At 38.2% G+C, this 20,778-nt stretch overlaps 1 protein-coding gene and 2 long non-coding RNA genes across 3 annotated transcripts in view; 1 reads left to right on the top strand and 2 right to left on the bottom strand.

Annotated features, from left to right (window-relative positions):
- Positions 1-1,509: 1,509 nt before the first annotated feature.
- Positions 1,510-20,778, top strand: part of LOC111330288 (uncharacterized) — a 21,988-nt gene continuing 2,719 nt past the window's right edge. The window contains exons 1-18 of the mRNA XM_022935120.2: positions 1,510-1,869; positions 4,969-5,049; positions 10,525-10,636; positions 11,030-11,122; positions 12,776-12,955; positions 13,279-13,623; positions 14,039-14,224; positions 14,348-14,470; positions 16,387-16,518; positions 16,660-16,770; positions 17,039-17,068; positions 17,158-17,305; positions 17,840-17,911; positions 18,302-18,445; positions 18,633-18,704; positions 19,040-19,111; positions 19,772-19,843; positions 20,237-20,778. The exon at positions 20,237-20,778 is cut by the window's right edge and continues 2,719 nt beyond it. Coding sequence (XP_022790855.1) covers positions 11,050-11,122; positions 12,776-12,955; positions 13,279-13,623; positions 14,039-14,224; positions 14,348-14,470; positions 16,387-16,518; positions 16,660-16,770; positions 17,039-17,068; positions 17,158-17,305; positions 17,840-17,911; positions 18,302-18,445; positions 18,633-18,704; positions 19,040-19,111; positions 19,772-19,843; positions 20,237-20,778 — 2,302 coding nt within the window. The 5' untranslated portion in view covers positions 1,510-1,869; positions 4,969-5,049; positions 10,525-10,636; positions 11,030-11,049. The remainder of the gene's footprint in view (positions 1,870-4,968; positions 5,050-10,524; positions 10,637-11,029; positions 11,123-12,775; positions 12,956-13,278; positions 13,624-14,038; positions 14,225-14,347; positions 14,471-16,386; positions 16,519-16,659; positions 16,771-17,038; positions 17,069-17,157; positions 17,306-17,839; positions 17,912-18,301; positions 18,446-18,632; positions 18,705-19,039; positions 19,112-19,771; positions 19,844-20,236) is intronic.
- On the bottom strand, positions 6,741-10,093 carry LOC148722293 (uncharacterized). Its single transcript, XR_015992242.1, has 3 exons — positions 9,930-10,093; positions 9,746-9,832; positions 6,741-8,779 (listed from the first exon to the last, which is right to left on the bottom strand). It is a non-coding gene; the product is annotated as an uncharacterized LOC148722293 (long non-coding RNA).
- Positions 10,879-11,979, bottom strand: LOC148722292 (uncharacterized). Its single transcript, XR_015992243.1, has 2 exons — positions 11,222-11,979; positions 10,879-11,091 (listed from the first exon to the last, which is right to left on the bottom strand). It is a non-coding gene; the product is annotated as an uncharacterized LOC148722292 (long non-coding RNA).

Genomic DNA, 20,778 nt, shown 5'->3' with positions numbered 1-20,778 from the left:
CTTTGACCCTGCAAGAGACGGGACCTCCATTTATTCGTCCCTATCCGAGAGGACTACAATATCTAACCATTTCTTGATGTTATAGAAAGGTAACAAATTCTTCTCAATTATTTTAAGACCTTGAGTGTTGGTCCGGCCGGGGCTCGAACCCTCGACCTACCGCACAACAGTCCGGCGCTCTATCCATTGAGCTAACTGGGAGGCGGTTGTTTGTTGTTTGAAGCTAGTAATTGATTACGGCGAGAGGACATCCACTCACCACTTCTTTAGAGAAAGACCGAATCAGGGATCTGAATATTATGAAAAATGAAAGGAAAAAAAAAATTAATCTCATTAGAGATCGATGATATATATGGGTTATTGACCAAGCGTGAGGTCAAGATAGCTGGATATTGGCCGAGTTTTTTTTTTTTTTTTTTTTGCATTTTATGGACCGAGAGGAAGTCGGGGTCCATAAAAAGGCGAAAAAAGAACGAGGCTAATTAATATTCAGCCATCTTGACCGAACAAGCTTGGTTATAAAAGAATTTATCATATCGCAAAAATATCTCGCTTTAATAAGAATTAGGATGACTTGTTTACTTCGAGAGCCTGGGAAGAAAGTAAACTGTGTTTGTTGCACAATACTCACGAGAGTCGTTTCTGTTTTCTTTGTTTTGCGTTTCCATCGCGTTTCCATCGCCGAAATTGTCCAAGAATTACGAACGTAGTTCTAATTCTATTTTTTCATGCGCGAGATCAATGCGGGCAATCCCGAGCTGGCAAGATTGGCCCATCTTGCCCGCTCGCGTAGCCAATCAGAACACAGGATTCGCTTCATCTTACCCAACAGTACACCCGTGAACTTGTTATCAGTTGGAATTTAGTGGGTTAAGGGAGGGGTGCGTGCTCAGTCATTGATGCCAAATGTTTCCCTAATAACCGTCAACCGTGTTAGGCACTAAAATGAAATCATCAGCCGTCAAAGGCCTTAAAATGTAACTGTCAACCGTTAGAGACAATACTCCCTTCCCCCCACCCCCCCCCCCCACTTCTTGACACTCACTTTCTCAGTCACTAAAACCCTTAGGATTTATAGTGTTAATAACGTGTGCCAGTCAGGATATTTGCACTTCACTTCCTTCGCTTCATTACCACATTATTATTGAACTAGTTGTATATATTTTGTCCCTATTGTTATTATTCTAAACGTAATGTCTCCGCAATTTCCATCAGATCAGAAAGGAGATAAACCAATTTGCTCTTGCACTAATTAAGTTTATTCTAGTTAAGCTCATGAAAAGCACCTTTTAGCAGCACTGCAAACATTTTCATCTTTTAATAAAAGACATCGCTGACACATTAAGACATCGCAGGACATATTTAATGATAAGATAAATCTAAATCCTCCTAATTCAGCTCAAAATTAAAAGCAGAATACCCCATGGCTAGAAATCAGATTTAATGAAGCACTACAGCAACTAACAAAAAACGAAACGTATTTCTCACTTTTGCGCTAAGCCCTTTATATCAATGTGTATAACCAGTTGCAAATGAATTCGCCATTTTGAGTATCTTAAAGATGATAAAGCTTCAAAACTGTCTTTTTAAAGAGCGAAAAAAAACTTTTATTCAGATTATAAATTGAGTGTTATTATCTTCTATGCGAAATGCATTAAGGCTGACCCTAATGTTCATTTATCGCCGCTAAATAGGAAATATATTTGCCGAAATGAAACAAAAAAATATATGACGTTGAAAGCTATTACCGTGTTGACGGAAACGACATTCAAGTTTAATGCAACTTCACCCGTCATTTCGAGTAGCATATGTAAGATATGCATGTAAAAACATCGATTGGGAGTCAAACCTGTCCAGCATATTCAGAAGGTAAGTTGCGACTGAGTGGAAATCCCTGAGGAAAGTGTGTCTCGGCTCTTAAACCGAAAGTAATTCAGTTTCATCTAAAAGCTATGCACATTTCGTCTTTAATTGCAAAAAAAAAACGCAGTATTTTCTCTTACGATGCCTCGAAATACAGTGTTACAGAAATGCAAGGAACATTGGTAACTTAAATACAATGAATAGCAAACACCATTTTGTGTATTTTACATTTTCCACAATCATTTGAAAGAGAAACCATCTAAATTTTTCACAATGACAGTTTGTATGTAAATCAGATACAATGAAAATATATGAAGTTCATATATTTTGAACTGCGGTATTAGATACATATGGTGCACGATCCTCGCAGTAGATAGCGCTATTTAAGCAATAGCGAAAATCAGACCTGAAAAAAAATCAGGCCTGTACGGGATTCGAACCACTGACCTCTGCGATACTAGTGCAGCGCTCTACCAGAGCGCTGCACTAGTATCGCAGAGGTCAGTGGTTCGAATCCCGTACAGGCCTGATTTTTTTTCAGGTCTGATTTTCGCTATTGCTTAAATAGCGCTATCTACTGCGAGGATCGTGCACCATATGTAGTTTGTATGTAGTTGGTAATATTCCTCAGGGCAGTTTTACGTACCAGCTCAGCTCTTTTGTGACTTTCCGCCACTAAGCTTGAAATTAAAAAAACCTACCCAGGCTCTACACTGTTCAAGTATTGCGAAAGAAATTATTTTAATATGTTTGATATCAGTTGACTCGAGGTTGCAAATAGGTGACGCCTGAATATTCTCTAAATGCAGCGTTTATGGAGCGACTGAATTCGGCAACAAATTCTCCTGATAGCAGATATTATGAAATTCTAAAGCTTTTACATAGCGTTTGTTCTTTGTTACCTAAAAATTAAAGAGCACCAAAGCAGAAAGGTTTATCAATAATGTATTTCTTTCAAAACCGTAAATCCTTACATGATATTTCTGAAAGACCCTTTTGTCAGCAAATTTCGCAATTCAGTCGCATCTCTCTTATAACAGAGTTTAAATGGCGCCTGTCTTCAAAAATCTCCCTTTTTTTATTCTCTACTGAAAAACTCTGTATCGGAGTATTGCCTCCAGCAGTCAATTCAAGTTACTGGCTGTTTTCTCAGAAATATATTTCCGCTTGCCTGTATAAAGCTTTTTTAATCCTTGAAACAATAGAAAGCTAATATTCTTCAGAAGGTTTCAATCCCTGAACACTGTTCATGTTTTTTAAGACAAAACTTTATTGAAAACTGGCGCCAAATGTTAGTACGTTTATCGGTATCTCTAGGCGCCCAGCGTCAACTCCGCTCCGAGCCAGCCGCTTAAACCAAAAAATATCTTTCTGTATCTTGTTTTTCCTTGCGTACTGACATAGAACAAATTATTAAGAAACTGCGCGTGACTTGCGAAATAAATAACGAGAAAAAAAGGGGATGAAAGATGAAAATTTGAACGGGTTGATTGAGATTCTGAATGTAAATGTTAATTTTTGGACTTAAATATTCAGAACACTCTTCGCGCAAATGGTTTTCAAACGCACTCCTGTAGTGCTTGACTTCATCATGATCCTTGTCCTTCCCCAGTAAAAAAAAAAAAAAAACATTGTGCCTTCTCAAACCTGCTTTCATTTTAAAGTAATTTCCTTTGAAATTTAGTTCGCTGAAAATTACATTCAGAACAGAAAACGCCCTTTCAAACCTGGAAATTCAATTCGAATTTATCTAACAAAAACATCAAACTGGCTTTTTTCGCGGTCACTTCTTCAAATAACAGAGTGAGAAACCAAGTGTTTTGTAACTGTAAAAGCGACTCTATTGTGTCCAAATTAAAATGTTATGTACTTCAAAATATGTTTTTCATTAAAGCTTACAGTCATCCCGAACCAAAAGATCAACAGCTGTCAACGCATCTATTTCAAAACAAGAATTCGGTATCAAACAACTGCTTCTTCCGGTTTTTTCCAGACAGTAATCTCAGAAAGTCACGAGCTGAAATAATAGACCGTTTCAGTCACCTCGTCAATTCTGAAAATTACATTAATTCAGGTACTTTCATCACGTTCTCCCACGAATATATCATAAAAATATCAAATTGATAAAACCAAAGGGCTAGCACTTCTTATAAGGTCACTTCCAACCTTCGCGGTTGTTCTTTGGGAAAAAATTCGCACGCGCTAGTTTCACCGAAATCTAGCGAACTATATATCAGAAGAAAGCTTAATAAACGCAATTTACGATAAAAATATTTTTTTTATCAGTTTTTCTTTTAGGTGGTGTCAGGAGCCGGTAAGGCGTGAAAAGACCGAGGTTTCAGATAAATCTAACCTTTCAAGGGGATGGGATGAACTTATGGGAGAGTAGTTTTGATGTTTTTGTTTTATCGCCTTTCAAAAGATCTGATAAAATATTTCCACGTTTTAAGTCTACTTTTGAAAATATAAATTTGATCTTGTGTCCTGTCAGATGCATTTAGAAGCCATTCTGCTCAGAAATCAAATCTGGACGGGTTCGCGAAATTAATTTTCTCTCATTTGCCTGATACGAATTTCAAATTTGTCCAAGGCATTGATTTTCCTGCAGGATTATAGAAAACTTTCCTTTCGCAAACATACTCTAGATTTCGCTTATTTAATTTCCGCTCAAAGGTACTTTTGATGATGCCGGAAAAATAAACTGGAAGTTTCAATCCGGCATGACATGGCACCCGAGTGTTTGCATGAAGTTCTCACGATACTTAAAGCCACAGGCACATTTTTCCCAGAACATTTACTTGCCGCAAAACAACCAAATAAACCCGTTTGTTGATCCTGTGGCGGAAGAATTGAAACGGTCATGTTAGCAGATGCCGCACGAGTTGCAAAAACGACAGATATCTCTTTGCTAGAACTGTAGGATTAAAAGTAGCATACTTTTTATTACTTAGCACACATGGTATTGTAATAACTGCCAGCTTACTGTAACACCTATTGACGTTTATTGAAAACTGTATATTGTATTTTTGACACTGTTTGGCTTTTATCGTCGCGACATTTGAAAAGCCCCACAAACATATTTTCTCTTTTCCTCCAAACACAAAGCACAGTTTACAGAGGCTATTACAACACACGTAGGCTATCCTCGATCTACGAGAAAAAACTGGGGTTACTCAGTTACAAAAGGTAAGGATTTTTTTTTTCTTTTTACTTTACTCGCTCAAAACCTCATATTTTACCGCGTGTAATGAAAATTGCAGATTATCGAAAGCATCAAAAGGTATTTTGTATATTTACCGGTTGTGTGCTACGAATGATCTTAGTGATACGAGTTTATGGGCAGTAAACTCTCTAGTTTTCAACTTACTTTATGTATAAAATCGAACATCTGAAGAAGAACTTTTAATAACTGATTTGATGACTGCGCAGTCGTGTAGTTACATGGCTTCAACTTTACACGAGTGTGGCTTATCAGAAACCCTAAAGTTAGAAAGATTTGGTTTACCCGCAGTTTACCAATACCACGTTAAATCTCGACAGTGATGTCCTCGTGTCCTCATTACTTAATAATTGCAGCGTTTACAGAGTCTGCAGAAGTATATCTAATTTTTCTATTCACTTGCGCTCTAATTTCTCTGGTTAGACGAAAAGCTGATGCTCTGAAACTGACGCGCTACGGAGAGAAAAGCTGAACTGTTTTACAATTAAAATGAAAATCGGACAAGAATCAAGCCATAGTCGAAATAACCAGTGAGAGAATGGTAACCTGGGATTCTTGTGGATTGAAAGCATCCAAAATATTTGGAACACAGACAAAATCGAAGAAACGCGATTGACCGCGGTTGACCGTTGCCGGCCATTCTCTATGACATCGGGTAGGGTCCATTTCGCCCCGTGGCAATGGAAAGAATTTTAATCTTCGCACACAAATAAATGGTTTTGGCACTCTCGCTTGATAAGACATCGCCTGTCCAACTGAGGACTCGCTTTCATTATACAAACTGTGCAATGTTACGATTATTTTTAAGCGTTCATCGGTCATATCAAGTTTTGTGAATTATGCGCAGATCTGTGGTGGCTGAAGTTTGCCACATTCTCAAATGATCTGCTCATTCAGTTTTAACTGCATTAAAATTCAGAGAAGAAACAGTCCTTTTCCATAACTGAACATAACGTTTCGAACGGTTAGCTTTCTTCCAAGAACGCTTCGTTGCCAGTTTTCTTTCAGCGGGACATCCATGAGCTTGCTTCATCACCCATTTTTAAATGATTGTAGATCAGACTTGTGATTAAAAAAACGTATCTTCAGCAGGTGGATGATACTTAATGGATAACAGTTTAACATCTATATTTTAAACGGCAACCTTCACAGTAACTACATGAAACCGCGATCGATTTTTTGTCCGTTTTCCAACTCCTTTGCTTGTAATATTCATGGTACAAACAGTTCTTGATCTTGGAACTTTATGTATGTAATTAAGGCGAATTACCAACGAATTGTTTTGACTTAAAACTGAACAAAAAACTCTTGTGATGTGAACAGTCTTTCGTATAAATAAAAAAAAACAAAGAAATCGAACCGAATCATTATTACCCTCAGCACAGCGTGACTCTATAGAATACATATAGCTTCCAGCCAAGCTGGCTCTAAGCGGTGTGTTTTGTGAATTTGCTATTATTTTAGAGTATATTCATCCGGTGTCCTTGTTTTGTTCAAACTATTTTGATAACATATTGAATAATTCTTTGCAAACCGATCACTTTTTCCCGTCGAGGATAGGATAAGGTAGGTTTGGTTTTAATAACTAAGTTGATAACGTAAATTAGCCACGTCAGAGAAAACTGAGCGACGTTTCGAGCGATAACCCTTCGTCAGACCGAGCGCAGGCAGATTTTCGAGAATTCCTCAAGAGAAATAAGCTTTTCACCTAGTTTATCATATTTTAGAAAAAAAATCAAAAACGAAAAAAAAGAACAGATACAAGCATGTAACTTGATAGAGTAAGTTTTTCAATCCCCTGAGAACTTTTCAGGAAGAAAGTTGTTATCGAAAATCTCCAGTCTTCTACTTTGGCAATTAATTTGCTTTGCAGCTGTATTTTAGCTTTCCTTGACAAAAGCTTTGTACCTCACTAGCCTCTAATTAAACGCGCTAAGCCTTTAAAAGGAAAATACAGAAGTAATGTATATCCTAACAAACTGCCTGACTCCTTTCTCACCGGGTGAGTCACTAAACTAGTATAAAACACTTGTTTATTTATTTATTCAATTTTCGCAGTTGTAAAATGTAACATATACCTCTGTGCTGATAGAATATGACATCTCATGGTTTTAGTCTTGTTCTTCCAAGTAAGTTCTGCGCTGTCTTTCAATTCTCATTCAGGACTTTTTTAGTCAATTACATTCAACATGAAGCAATTTTTCTCGCCAAAGACTAATTGATACAGCTGCCTTTTCTACCACAGTCAAAATTGTATCTGGATTATTTCGTATAGCACTATTTTCCATTCCAGACTGAGGTCATGGGTTCATAATTTAAACTTTGCCGATCGCACGCCAAAAGTGTTTCCTATCAAGTGTGTCAAATTGAAAATTACTATATTTAACAGCCCGCTTGTAAATTTACGACATAAATACCCTTAGGCTTGCATAAAATGACAGGGGCTAGTTGTTTGTTTGGTCTCAATGTTGCTGACGAGCCGTGTGCCTACAACCATCTATCGGCTAAGTTAAGCTGTAAACAAATACATCTTCATGACGAGGAATTTTCCCAGGGCAAGTAAGCTAAATTGAGGTTTTTTATGAAAGATACATCGATCAGAAATGTCTATCTTTGATTGCGGAACTTCACAAGTGGCGCGAAGTCATAACATGTTTCCTCTAGTGTATAAAGGATTCTAAGCTATCCAAAATATGGTTTTAATATTGCAAGAAAAGACAGTTCTGAATTTTCCGTCTCCATCATCTGTGCATCTCCAAAATGAAAGGAAAACTTATGTCTTGTCCACAATAAATGAAAATATTTCAACTTGAGTCTATGGTTGAAAGCAGACTGCAGGAAGTTCAATTTTTTTTCGTTTTTCCTCCATGTTTTTAAACTCATTGTCGCCTCTTCAAGCATGGAACAAGTGGCATACTTTTGGCAGCCACCTTTGTTTCCTTGCCTTTTAAAGCTTTAACCACAAGATAAATTTACTTCCCATTCTAATTTTGTCGTTCTGATTGTTTTCGCGAACAATTTCATCTATGGTCTCTCCGCCCAGTAGACGAATATCTATCAAGTTATGAAAGAGTAGTTTTGATCATGGGATGGAGGCTTTCCTACGTTCAGGCTTCAAACAGCCTTCATAAAACTGATCGCCTTCATAAAACTGTCTCTTAAGAACCTCAAGTCACTTGTTATGATTTCTCCAATAAAACTCTCAAGAATTCGATAGAATTTCACTTGTTAAGGACCTTAAAACAAAAATTCAAAATTTAGTCTTTTTTTGTAGCCCGAGGCGCGTTTCGGCGAATTTACTTCCCACCGAATATTTTCCCGTCTGAGTGCAAGCAGAGTAAGCTATTGATATCTAATTAATAATTCATGTAGGGAGCAAAATTGAAAGCATGGTTCTTTGTACAGTATGGATCATCAGTTCTCTATACAGGGGGAATGCGAATATACATAAATTTCAAGTTTTTTAGTTGGAGTCTGTTTCCGCATTTTAAGCACAGTTAAGACGCAAAAGAATCAGCTGCATTACAGCTAACTCCCACTGATTGAATGAACTTGCGTTTTCGACTCGGTTGCAGTTTGCTGTTGGTTGTTAATTCTAGTCTAAAATACTAGCACTCCTTACCTTCAAAGTCCTCAGTGCCCGCAGTTTGAGCTTGTCACGCGATACAATCAATAAATGGTATTGAGTGACTAACCCTGAAAAGTAACAAAAGAAGACCTGAGAACTTTGATTGTGTGACAGCGTATTGGTAGCTTTCGAGAAAACTCTCAGCACAAAGGCAGGCGCGTAGTGTGGTAATTTTTTCAAGTAAGCACAAGTACATATGATCTAGAAACCTAAGTAAACTGAGCGAAAAATACTGCGTTCTTCTTTTCTTGTTCGAAATAGTTGTATGAATACAAGCAAAGAACAAAGTTAGAACATGGTATAGCTTTTGTTTCAGTTTTTAGAATTTAATCAAAGTGGTGTTTTCATCATGAAATTTTTGTTGCGTACAAGTAAAATGTTAAAAATAGAAACAATTGCTAACAATTTCAAAATTTTCTGGTCACCTCAAGTACGCACGTGCGTATATGCGTATAGCCGGGACGCTACGCGCCTGAAAGGTATTTGAATTATTTTCGCTCCGAACGTTGTTATAAGTGTCAGTGACTTCTTAGCAATCGTGGATCATTCAAGACAGGTTCCAAGAGTTTTATGAATAAGTTGTATAAAAATTTGATATAGTTGCCAAAAGTCGGAACCGGTTGTTTTTTAAAACACTTGTCTTTTAACGCACCAAAAGTCAAGATTATAATGCAAACTGGTTAGTCTACCATTTCCATTACTTCTTTTTAGTGTTACATTACTTTTATAGCCTTGTAAATCTTGTGATGGGAATTTTTGTGCAGTCTAAACTTGTTCCTTGTTATCTCTTCGTTTGGTCACTCAAGATCTCTTAGTTAATTGTCTCTTTTTCTAATAACTTTTTGGCTTTGAACTCAGTGGGAAATGAACAATTAGTATATCGGTTTGAGATGCATATCCAACGACTTTGACACGGAATTTAAAAATATGGAGTTGTTAACGTGTAAGGAAGTCTTTGTAACTATCTTTGAAACTGACAGTCATTTGCTTTCGCTAATTTATCGGGATAAATTTAATGAGGATTTTGTGGCCACCTTTTATCTGCCCACGGGAAGCCGCAATTATTCCTTACTTTGTCCCTGATTTGGGTAAGATAACTTCTTGAAGTCACAAATCGAAATCTGTGGGGAAAGAAATAAACGTTAAAAAAAGTATTTACTACGCTAAAGACTGCCCCTTTTGAGTACTCAATTTAATTTTCCGTTGTTATTTTTTTACCTCTTCTTCAAGACACTTTCTCTCTCTATCTCTCTCTCTGTGTTTCTCTTGCTTAGAAGCGATGTAGAAACCGTTCTCATTTTTCTTAGAAGGATGATTTTAACGATTTCCACAGAAATTGAATCAAAGATAAGAAAAATGATTAAAACATTTCTGTGAACAGACCAAACGCGCCCCAAAAATGCAAAGACAGTGCCTAAGTCTCACTTCCAAAACACATCGTGATTATCAGCACATCACTTTTTTTTTGCCGTAAAATGCTAAGTTATAATTCTTTTATTGGAGTGAAACCCTAAGTGAATATTTCAATCACTAGATTTCGAGGAACAATGAAGTCTTTTGTTTGTTATTAATTAGAGATCTGACGCGTGATTTGTGGGTGAATGAAATTTACTGAGATACCTCCTCTGAATCCTGTACTTTTCAGATTTTGCTTGCAGCCATTTCAATTAGAATGAAATCGCCAGTTTAATCTAAATGTTTCAAGTTTTGAGACTGATATTTACGTTGATGCCATGCACTAGGAAATATCTTCTGGTGTTATCTTTTAATAACCCGGAGTCATTTATTCACTGTGACCATTATTCACCTACAGCGCTCAGAGGTCGCGTCCTGAAACGCACCCTTAATTGGAAAAATCTGAATGCACCATTATCGCCGGTCCTAGAATATTCCACGTTTTCAAGTGCCAGAGAGACATTTTCAAGGTGAGAATCAGTTTCTTTTGCCACCTGTCAATTTTTTATGCGGTAAACAAAAAGTTAATAGTCTTTCATTTCTTTTCTAAAGAAGTTTACTTGTTGGTTTCGTGACATTTCAGCGGGGAACCAAAATCCATTTTGGTAATATATTCGAGTGGGCGGCATCAACTCCGTAGGTATTTATTTCTTCCGGGGAGATCAGAAAAAATATTATTTACCGTAAAACAGTAGTTATCACCAAATATCAGTATATTTAAATAAGATTTTAATTTACTCTGTATGCCTTGTTCAGTTATCGTAGCTTAACATACATATTCAATTCCATTGCAAAGATACATTGTCGGGGCAGATGTTCTAAAAGTAATTCACCGCCTTCCACATTTTACTGAAATTTTCCAGGAGTCCATTGCTGAGGGAAAATGTTGGGTTTCTGTAGCATCCTTAGTATTATGCTTGTTTATCTGCGGATTGCAAGTACCAGGACGAAAAAACGTGAGTACATAAACTACCTTATCTGGTCAAATAGCTCGTGCATCTACTTTTTAAGCTGATTAATGATTTTTATATCGGCACAGTGTTCTCACAACTCACCTTTCAGTTGGCTACTCAGTTGAAATTGCGCATCTTTCATTTCTCTCGGAACTCAACTCGTTCAGAGCATCCTTTTTATTTCAGAAGACTTAAAAAAGGGTAAGCGATGTTGTTTGCCCCTCAAAACGAAACGAATTGTAATGTCAGGGGGCCTCTTTCACATGAAACACTCTACGCTTGACACGTACGCTAAAAGGCTTTTTTGTCAAGGTCTCGTTGGCGTCTACTTTCGCTTCCTTCCGACAAAGTAGAATCCTGTCATACAAAAGAAATCGTTTTTCTTTGCAATTTCGAGTCTAAATCACTTATTTGAAAGAGACAGCTGCACAAAGCTTCCTCAGTTGGCGGTATCAATTAGAGAGCGAGTCTTTTTTCTGAAGGAAATATCTGATACAGGGGAATTGTGTTCTCTGAAAAATCGATTGTCCAATTTAAGTCAAAATCGCTCCGTTTGGTTTTTATGGGAAGAGATGTTATCCAAAAACCTGCTCGACACGTACATTTCTCTTGTATCATTAACGCCTTATTCAGATTTATTTCCAAATATTTTTTTGAGGTGAATTTAGCATACAAATGACAAATTTTACCGAAGTGAGTCCTAATTTTAATTTGCTTCTTTGATTAGTAGTTGGTCAGTACCCGGATCGCGGTTTGTCCTTATCATTTTGTGATTTAAACATAATCTAACCTTAACATACTTTGTACATATAACTGGGATTATTCTTGTAGATTGAGAATTTTTGGTACAAAACTGATCAACTTAACGTTTAAAAAATATTTGAATATGTAATGCATGTCAGGATCCCCTTACAAGACTATCTTTTTGCGAAAACCTGATAAATTATCCAAACGAGTGAAATTATACATGACTAAGTTAGACGGATCCTAAACTAATTCAAGATATTTTGATCAAATAATGTCCAAAATGTATCTTTGTCTTAGGATCAGTTTTTTTTTTTTCCCTCTGGAGTCAAAATCATCTTAGACTCCCAGAGCTGAAAAGCAAACAACAATTTACTTTTCCAAATACTCTTCTCAAACAGTTATGGCAAATGGCTGTCGCCTTGCTGAATGTCTCGAAGAGAAAGGATTACTGAAAAGAAGCTTGGGTCTCACCCAAAGGAAACGAGCCTCAAAATTCAAGCTTATAGGCAAAATTTCATAAGATTACTGCTCAGTAATTTGCATTTAAATTGTTGATGACAGTGGTGTCACATCCACCCACGTGAGACGTAAAATCATCCTGTGCAGTTAAATTTCGGAGCTCTGGTGAACAAAGCGCGCACGTGGAGCTCCGAACTCTATATTAGAGAAAATATATATATATAAAAAAAAAGCATGAAGCCGACAAAATGTAGTGGTTGTCACATGATAACTGTAGCTTGCCATATTTCATCTGTTTGTCTGTCTGGGAAAGTGTAAAACCCTGTTAATGCCGACCATTGGTTAGTGCGACAATGGTAATCATTTGCGAATATGCAAAACCACGTTGCCAACTAACTGACAATGACAGTTTTTTCATTTCAATCTATGCGAACTTTATTTGCTCATCAGAACCATGTGCATTTGTAACGGAAAACAACAAGTGTTGCAAGCTTCCATTTGAATTCAACAACCGTAAATACACCGAGTGCACCGCAGACTCGACCGAGAAGGACTGGGACGGACAGTGGCGGAATCCTTGGTGTTTTCCAGAAGATGACAGTAGTATCAAACATCCTTGCTACAGAAGCAGTTAGTTGAACCCTTCACTCTTAAAGTTTTCCCGGCGAATGAACATGTTTAGAAAGCAACTGTTGCTAATGATTTTACAATAGACAAAAAAACACTTTTTCCCAGATATCTTGAGGTGTGAGATTTAAACGGACAAACGAAACAAATCGACTTCAACGGTAGCATTTCCTTTTATAAGGAAACCGTTGACTGAGAATATATTAATAAAGTGTCCGTGTTTAGATGAAAATGTCAAATTGAGTTTCATTCTATGATTATTAATTCTGCCGAATTACCCATGTCAAAGAACGGTCAGGACAATTAAAATGTGTTTTACATTTTAGGTCCTAGTTGTGGTGGAGTCAGAACACAAGTTGCCGGAGTTTTTTCGTCTGCTAACTTTCCTAATAACTACACAAACAATACCACCTGCATCTGGAGGATATCTGTGGAGTTAGCCAATCATATCACGTTAAACTTTACTGATTTTGATTTAGAAAACGGTAGCGGATGTGAGAACGCGTATGTACAAGTGTATGATGGACTCAACACTACCGACCCGTCCCTCGGAAAATTTTGTGGTAGCGAGATACCTTCAGGTGTCAGGTCCAGTGGGAGTCAGATGCTTGTGGTATTTCACGGATATAATGGAGATAGATACAAAGGTTTTCGTGCATATTATGATTCAGGTGGGTGCAAAATACAAGTCGCTTTAGATTCAAAATTAAGAAGGATGATGACAGACCGATTCTTATGTCGTGCATTTTTCTAGCTAGAAATCTTTCTTGGTGTGTGTAGATCGTTTTCACATGACGTCACGGACGCCATATTGGTCAATAAACTAATAATAGTGGCCATGAATTATAGCTAGTCAGTCGCATGGCTTCTGAAGTCTTTTCTTATGTAAACACTTTATTTTGATGCAATAAATATGAATGACCACTCACGATTTGGGTGATAACGTTACTCTCTTTCTTCATCGGAAAAATAATTAAGCAACATACGAAGAGAGGTCGCTTTATTGAGCACTAGCCTAGAGATGAGACCTTATTGGGTTTTCAGTCTCCAAGGTTAATTTTCTCTTGTTCACCTCTCCTCTATCAGGGAACTGTAAAGTGCGCTCGTACGGCGGTAATGGCGGTGGAGCGTGCTGTGTTTTCCCCTTTACTTACAAAGGAAAAGTGTACAATAAATGTACTGAAGAGGACGATACAACAGGTCTCGCGTGGTGTTCTGTGACTAGCGATTATGGACGGGACAGAAAGAGAGGACATTGCGTTTCGGAAAATGGTAAATAAAGTTCATTTTTACTTTGATTATTTTACACATGATCAAATACACTTCTTTAACTATCGTACTCTAATTCAAGACATTTTTGTAAGACTGTTTCTTATTATGTGTGTCATTACTCAGTTTCGTGTGGTTCAAACAAATTTGAGTGTCACAACTACCACTGGTGGAAGCAATGCATTGACGAAAAGCTCCGCTGTAATGGCTATTCCCATTGTGCCGATCAATCCGACGAAACAGATTGTCGTAAGTAACAAACAACTTTGTATCCTCGTATTACGGTCTTTAAAAGCGCAAGAAAACGTGTATGATCTAGTACCAAATGAGGGGAAAAGTGTAACTAGTATCAAGCGCGGTAAGATTGATAACAGCGCCGAGTGCTATTTAAAGTACTAATGGTTCAAAGAGCGGGAAATATGTAAAGAGTGCATGGTTTGCATCTGAAACTGTGACAGTGGTTCTTGAGGGGGGGTGGGGGGAATGTATACAGCAACAAAATAGCTTGTTTAGTAGTTGTTTCCCTTTTAAGTTTTACATTGACTGAAATATTAATGTTGCTGGTTTTGGGCTTCTTTTTGTCGCAAGTAGCGTTGAAAAGAAGTGCTTAGATAAACGGCAGGGAGTGAATTGAATCAAGGAGCTCACTTATTCCTCAACAGTAGTCTACCGATGCAGAACACATGTATTTCGATGTTAGAACCTTCTAATGGGGTGCGCACCCTGAATGTTTGTCTAGAGACAAGAAAGACCTGCAATCAAAGCTGGACAGCGGTTCAGCCAAGTATTTTGGAGAACGATACTTGACTGATCGTCTAGAATGATCGTTCATGTGGAAGTATTTCTGAGGACTGTTGTTGGTCGTGGTAACTGACGTTTAGAATATCTTAGAGTGTCAGAGTCAGATGGTGACTTTTGCTAGGGTTCTCGAAACGTCCGTCGCTACATTACTGGCAATAGTGGGCCATTTTTAGAGCACTCTCACCGTAACGATCAAGCAACAACATCAAATGAGATAGATAGATTTAGACTGGTTTATTAAAATCACATCGCAGTAAAATACTGAATTGCACAATTTTATACAAATATAAAATATGATGACTTGAAGTTCTATTAAAAGTTCTTGTACATCTCAACTTGGGTTGGTTACAGCCGCACCCTTCGCGAAAAACGAATTAGCAAAACGCTTTGTCTTGGCTGCTGCATGGGACATTGTACGTTCTTTGGCGCCTTAAATAATAATGAGGGCTATGGGCTTCAGGAATTAAGTAGTGTAGTTTACTCTTCTGGTTCTCGCTGATTGATCTAAATAACGACTTTGTACTGTCTTCGTGATGTTCCCTGATAGAAGTCAAACAGGCGCGCTCTAACGCTTCCCCGTACGGCATTCTAGGAAAAATACACGCCAGAGCTCTTTTCTGAACTCTTTCTAACTCTGACTGTAAGTACTGAGGTAGAGAATAATGGAACACAGTGCAAGCGTAGTCAAGGGAGGATCTAATACATGCGCAGTAGTAGGCAACAAGATCTTCGGCTGGAACACGCGCACGTTTAAGTTGCACAAGGAAATAAATTTTCCTGGTTGCTTTCTTAACTAAACTATCTACATGATCGTTCCATGTTAGTGTGTTGTTGATGGTAAGGCCAAGAAGCTTGCTAGAAGTAGTTGCTTGGATCTGAGTCCAATCAACTTTAACTGGGTCGAAATGTTCCGGGGAACGACAGAAACTGATAGTAAGCTCTTTAGTCTTCTCAAGGTTTAGCTGGAAAAAGTTGTCCACTGACCAGTTGGAAACATGGTCCGCTGCTTCTTGTGCTCTACTTTGTTGCCCCTTCGGTACTTTTTCTGACAGGGTGGTATCGTCCACGTACTTCCACATCCCAAAGGACGCACTGGGGGTTAAGAGGTCGTTTTTTAATAAGCAAAAAAAGCCTGAGCCCCAATTTGGTCCTTTGGGGAACACCCGCTGGTACCGCACCCCATTCAGACATACAGTCGCGGCTGAGTTTAACCCTCTGAGACCGATCTGACAAGAAGTCCAGGATCTAATTAATGATACAGTTGGGGACCCCAACCACGCTAAGTTAGTGTTAATCTTAGATTCGATGTTAATCCTACATTCAATTATTTTCTAAGAACAAATAAAAATGCGTTTAATTCGCAGCACCAACGATGAATCCTGACTCTTGCACCATTATTTACACGGTAATAACAGAAAAAGGAAAAGTTGGTTTTGTTCTAAACAGGAAATGCAACTACAAAGACCGCTGTGCTGGAGTTACAAACACTAGTCAAGGTAGCGATGTTTTACGTAAACCCTTGTAGCTGGCAAGATTTCTGAACAAGGCTGCTCTCCTTTATCAATACATTAAACCTATAGAAATTGAAGAATGAAGTCGTTTTGAATTTATCGACTTTTAATTATTGATTTCAATAGCTGTGGAAGTGCCTTGTAACTTCAGTAACTGGTTCAAATGTTCAAACGGCCGGTGTGTTCCGGACTACTGGCGATGTGACGGTAAAGACGACTGTGGAGACAGAAGCGATGGTAACGTTAGTCACTTTTTTGGTTACAATTCACTGTCTGTATTTTTTGGTCTGTCTGCTGTCTGCCTGTTGAGCCTGTAAGTTTGTAGGACTGTCTGTCTGCCTTCCAGACCATGTGTGTCTTTTTTTGCTTCTTCATCGTCTAAATATCTATTTGTTTAATTTCACGTTGATCTGTGTGGCCCTTAGTATCAAGCCATCCCAGGCCGACTTGCAGTGAGTGACCAGTTCAACACCTAATGTACACTTTTTTGTTTTTTCATCCGCAGAGCAAAGCGGCTGTTCTTTTCAGGTACAAGGTAAAACAAGCTCAGTTTTGAATTTCATGACGTTAAACAGGTATTCAAAAATATATACCAACAGGTGAAGTCATCTCCTCTATTTTCAGCTTGCAGCTGGGTAAGCCACTGCCCCGAAAGTAGATGGGAAGCCTCTCTTGGAAATAAAACACCTTACAAAATCGACTCATTCGTTATCTGCAATAGAAAAGATCTTGGAGCAATACCCACCTACCTGCCGGTCAAAATCACAAAACTGTAAGTCAAGGAAGAACTCAGAATTTAAGAAATCGTTTTAGTAAAACAAAAATAATTGCCAGGAAAAACGCTAACCTAATGTCGCTGAAGGTATACCAGATGAGGAAGTCTGGGCACGGGAAAACACACAAAACTGTCTTTGAGACGATTTAAAATTTACCAGGTTTACGGGCGCCTTAAAATATTCGTGTCTCACTCCTAGAATTGAGCAGTGGAATTCACTGGCAAAGTACAAATTAAAATCACAGGAACTAATTCATTTTTAGCTGAAGTTTGCATAAGCGTGCTCACTGTATGCAGTTTATCCAGGAATTGAACCTTTATCCTTAAAGCAAAGCTAACGCAAGGGAACCCTGGTAGCGGAGCCCCATATAAAAAGATAATATGGAAATTCATCTGCGTGAAAAATTGGTTCAGTGCTGCTTGCCGTTCGTGGATCCCCATGTACCTCAATAGGTCCATCGGTGCAAGTAAAAAACTCTGCACTCGAGTGGAGTTTTAACATGTTTGAATGTTTATCATATGTTATGGCAGGGTGATCAAGGAAACGAGGCTCACGGTCATTGAGAGATTCAGCTTTGCAAGATACGAACATCTTGAAGAAATGTAAGTTGACTAAAGCGCCAGTTTGGAAGAAATCATATTTTAAGTATTGAGTCCAACCTCAGAAGAATTACATTTTCAAATTTGAATTTCTTATCAAACGTCAGAGCTATCCCCAATCTACTGATTTAGCTAGATAGTGCTCTTTACTGCGTTGTGTTTGATTTAGCTAGAAGCACTCGCAATGCAGTGGGAGTTCCAATTTAAGTTTTTCGCATAAAGCAATTGGCCATTTTAATCCATTGTTGTCGATCTGCAAAGGTTGGTCAAGAAATACACCCACATGATCCATTGTTATTAAGAATACACTGTTTTGATGATCAGTATTACGAAACGACCATTTTTTGACCAATCTTCTGTTATGCCTATTTTGTTTTTTTCATTTTTTCGTAGCGACCTGGAAGGAAATGTTATAGAAAAGATACAAGCAAATTCCTTCATTAAACTGCAGTCGCTGAAGACCCTAATACTGAAACGAAACAAGTTACGTCTGCTGAAGACAGGAACATTCGAAGGTTCAACTTCGCTAACCAAACTGTAAGTGTTTGGGACAGTATATTCTTAATCAATTTCTTTCGTAGTGTTCCTATCATCTTATAGCCGTTCTTAGAATTATGTGCGGCTAAAACATTAAACCGCGGCTCAGTGTCCCAAAAAATTTCTAAAGAAGCCTTAAATCCAATTTGAATCGTTAAAACGTTTTTTCCCCTTTCTTAATTAACAGTGATCTTGAGGAGAACCCACTTGAAAAGATAGAGGCACGTGCATTTCACGGACTGCAACGCTTACAAAAGCTGTGAGTATCAGCTAACCTATGTCAAACAGAGTATATGCAACGAAAGAAGTCTCGTTTGAAAACCAAGATCAAAGTCAACTGCACAGCTCATTAGGAGATCTTAAAACTATTATAAATATCCCGTGGGGCAAGCAAGAATTCGAAGTAAATACAGATAAACGGCCTTAAGATCTGACGATAAAAATGAATGGGACAAAACCAGACCGACAGTAGGCTCTTATATGTAAGAAATTGCTTCGGAATTTACTCTTTGATGTTTCGCTTAAGCAGGAAACATCGAGTGTGTGCCTTTAAGCTCAGTACCACTAACTTTGTGTTAGTTGTTGATCTAACAGAAATTTGAGCAACATGGATCTTAGGACGATCTCTTCTGAAGCGTTCTATGGAATGGACTCTTTAACAGAACTGTAAGTACACCAGAATATCAGTATTCAAACATATTAGTGCAGTCGTTTTAAAAGTCGTTCTGGTCACGGTTGTTTGAAGGCGAATGACACTATCCGGTGGATAAAGTCTCCATGCGGTGGACAGCGCAGTATGTTTCGTTAACACTTGTCAGCTGGATAGTGTCTTATCCATTGGAAGTTTTATGACTCCTTCGAGCAACTGGCCCTTTCGGTTTACGATTGGATCTAGATTTCATTTCTTCCGTTACGGACAAAAACTTGGTTGGAAAGGCTGTGGTTCATTATCGTGGTAAAGGCCACCAATAATACAAAGTAATCCTTTGTCTTAAATTGTCGTCGTAAATGATGTAGATCGTGACGTTTGAACTGGATGCTGTTGGTCTGCATTCTGAATCACGAGTTGAGTTGTACTGGCTACGGGTCTGGTCATGAGACACAATGTTTCGCGTGCATTGGTTAACTTTCAGCGAGGATCATGTGAAAATCACACCTGTTTGAAACCAACCAATTACAGAGCAAATTACCCATTAGTTGACACACAATTAGTCAACTTTGTCGCCTGATGAAGACAAGCAGTATGCAGTGAAAATTATGTAGGTAAATTATCACAATTATCTTAGTTATCACATGCGAATTGTTACCATCATTTTCTTTTTTAAGTTACTTGCATCACAACAAAGATCTGCAGCAGATACCGCTGGATGTCTTCGACAGTGTTCCACTTACGTATCTGTGAGTACACTCCTAAGCTTTTAAAGATGTATTTGGTCCGTATTTATGCCAACTAAACAACTCAAACCAAACCTATTCCGTCGAATAGTAATATGTAAATGTTCTTTCACTTCCAGTCTAAGCTTACTTGAGAGATTTGAAACTAATGCCGAAACTATCATATTGATGACGTGACTGTACAGACCCGATTAGTACGAGAAATTTAAACCAAATAGGGACTGCATCACGTCCAGTTTAAATCAGCAATTTTATCGTTAAGAAAAACTATATACTTTGCTAGAGGAAAAACAAAATTTCGCTAAAAAAAGACTCATGTATACGCGTCTTAGATCAAATTACCATTCTAAGAGAAATTGAAAGCGTCACCATAGATACATTTGATTTCTTTTCCAGGAAGGCCGACAAATTCGAGTTTTGTTGTATAGCAAAGTTATCTGGTCCGAACTGCTCGGCTCCTAAGGACTTATTCTCTTCCTGTGATGATCTCATGGCAAACACCACTCTGTATGTCTGTATCTGGATTCTGGGAAGCATCGCATTGGTAGGAAATGCATTCGTGCTGATGTGGCGAATGAAAACCAAGAGCGACAACAAGGTTCATTCACTGCTGCTGCTAAACCTGGCAATTGCTGATTTCTTGATGGGAATTTACTTGATTATTATTGCGGGTGTAGATGTGTTCTATCGCGGGAGGTACTTCATATACAACGCCAGCTGGAAGCGGAGTGCATTGTGTCAGTTTAGCGGTTTCGTCTCCACGATCTCCAGCGAGGCTTCCGTGTTTATTCTAACGATTATGACAGTTGATCGTTACGTCACTATCGTCCACCCTTTCAGGCACATAGGTCTGAGCGTGCGTGGTACCTACATAGCGTTGTTTATCACGTGGTCCGTGGCTATCGTACTGGCTGGGGTTCCTGTGACTGGAATTGAGT

The sequence above is a fragment of the Stylophora pistillata genome, chromosome 10 (genome assembly GCF_964205215.1).
Source record: "Stylophora pistillata chromosome 10, jaStyPist1.2, whole genome shotgun sequence".
Classification (NCBI taxonomy): Eukaryota; Metazoa; Cnidaria; class Anthozoa; order Scleractinia; family Pocilloporidae; genus Stylophora; species Stylophora pistillata.
The sequence above is the reverse complement of the archived record's forward strand: the minus strand, read 5'-3'. Positions and strand labels throughout refer to the sequence as shown.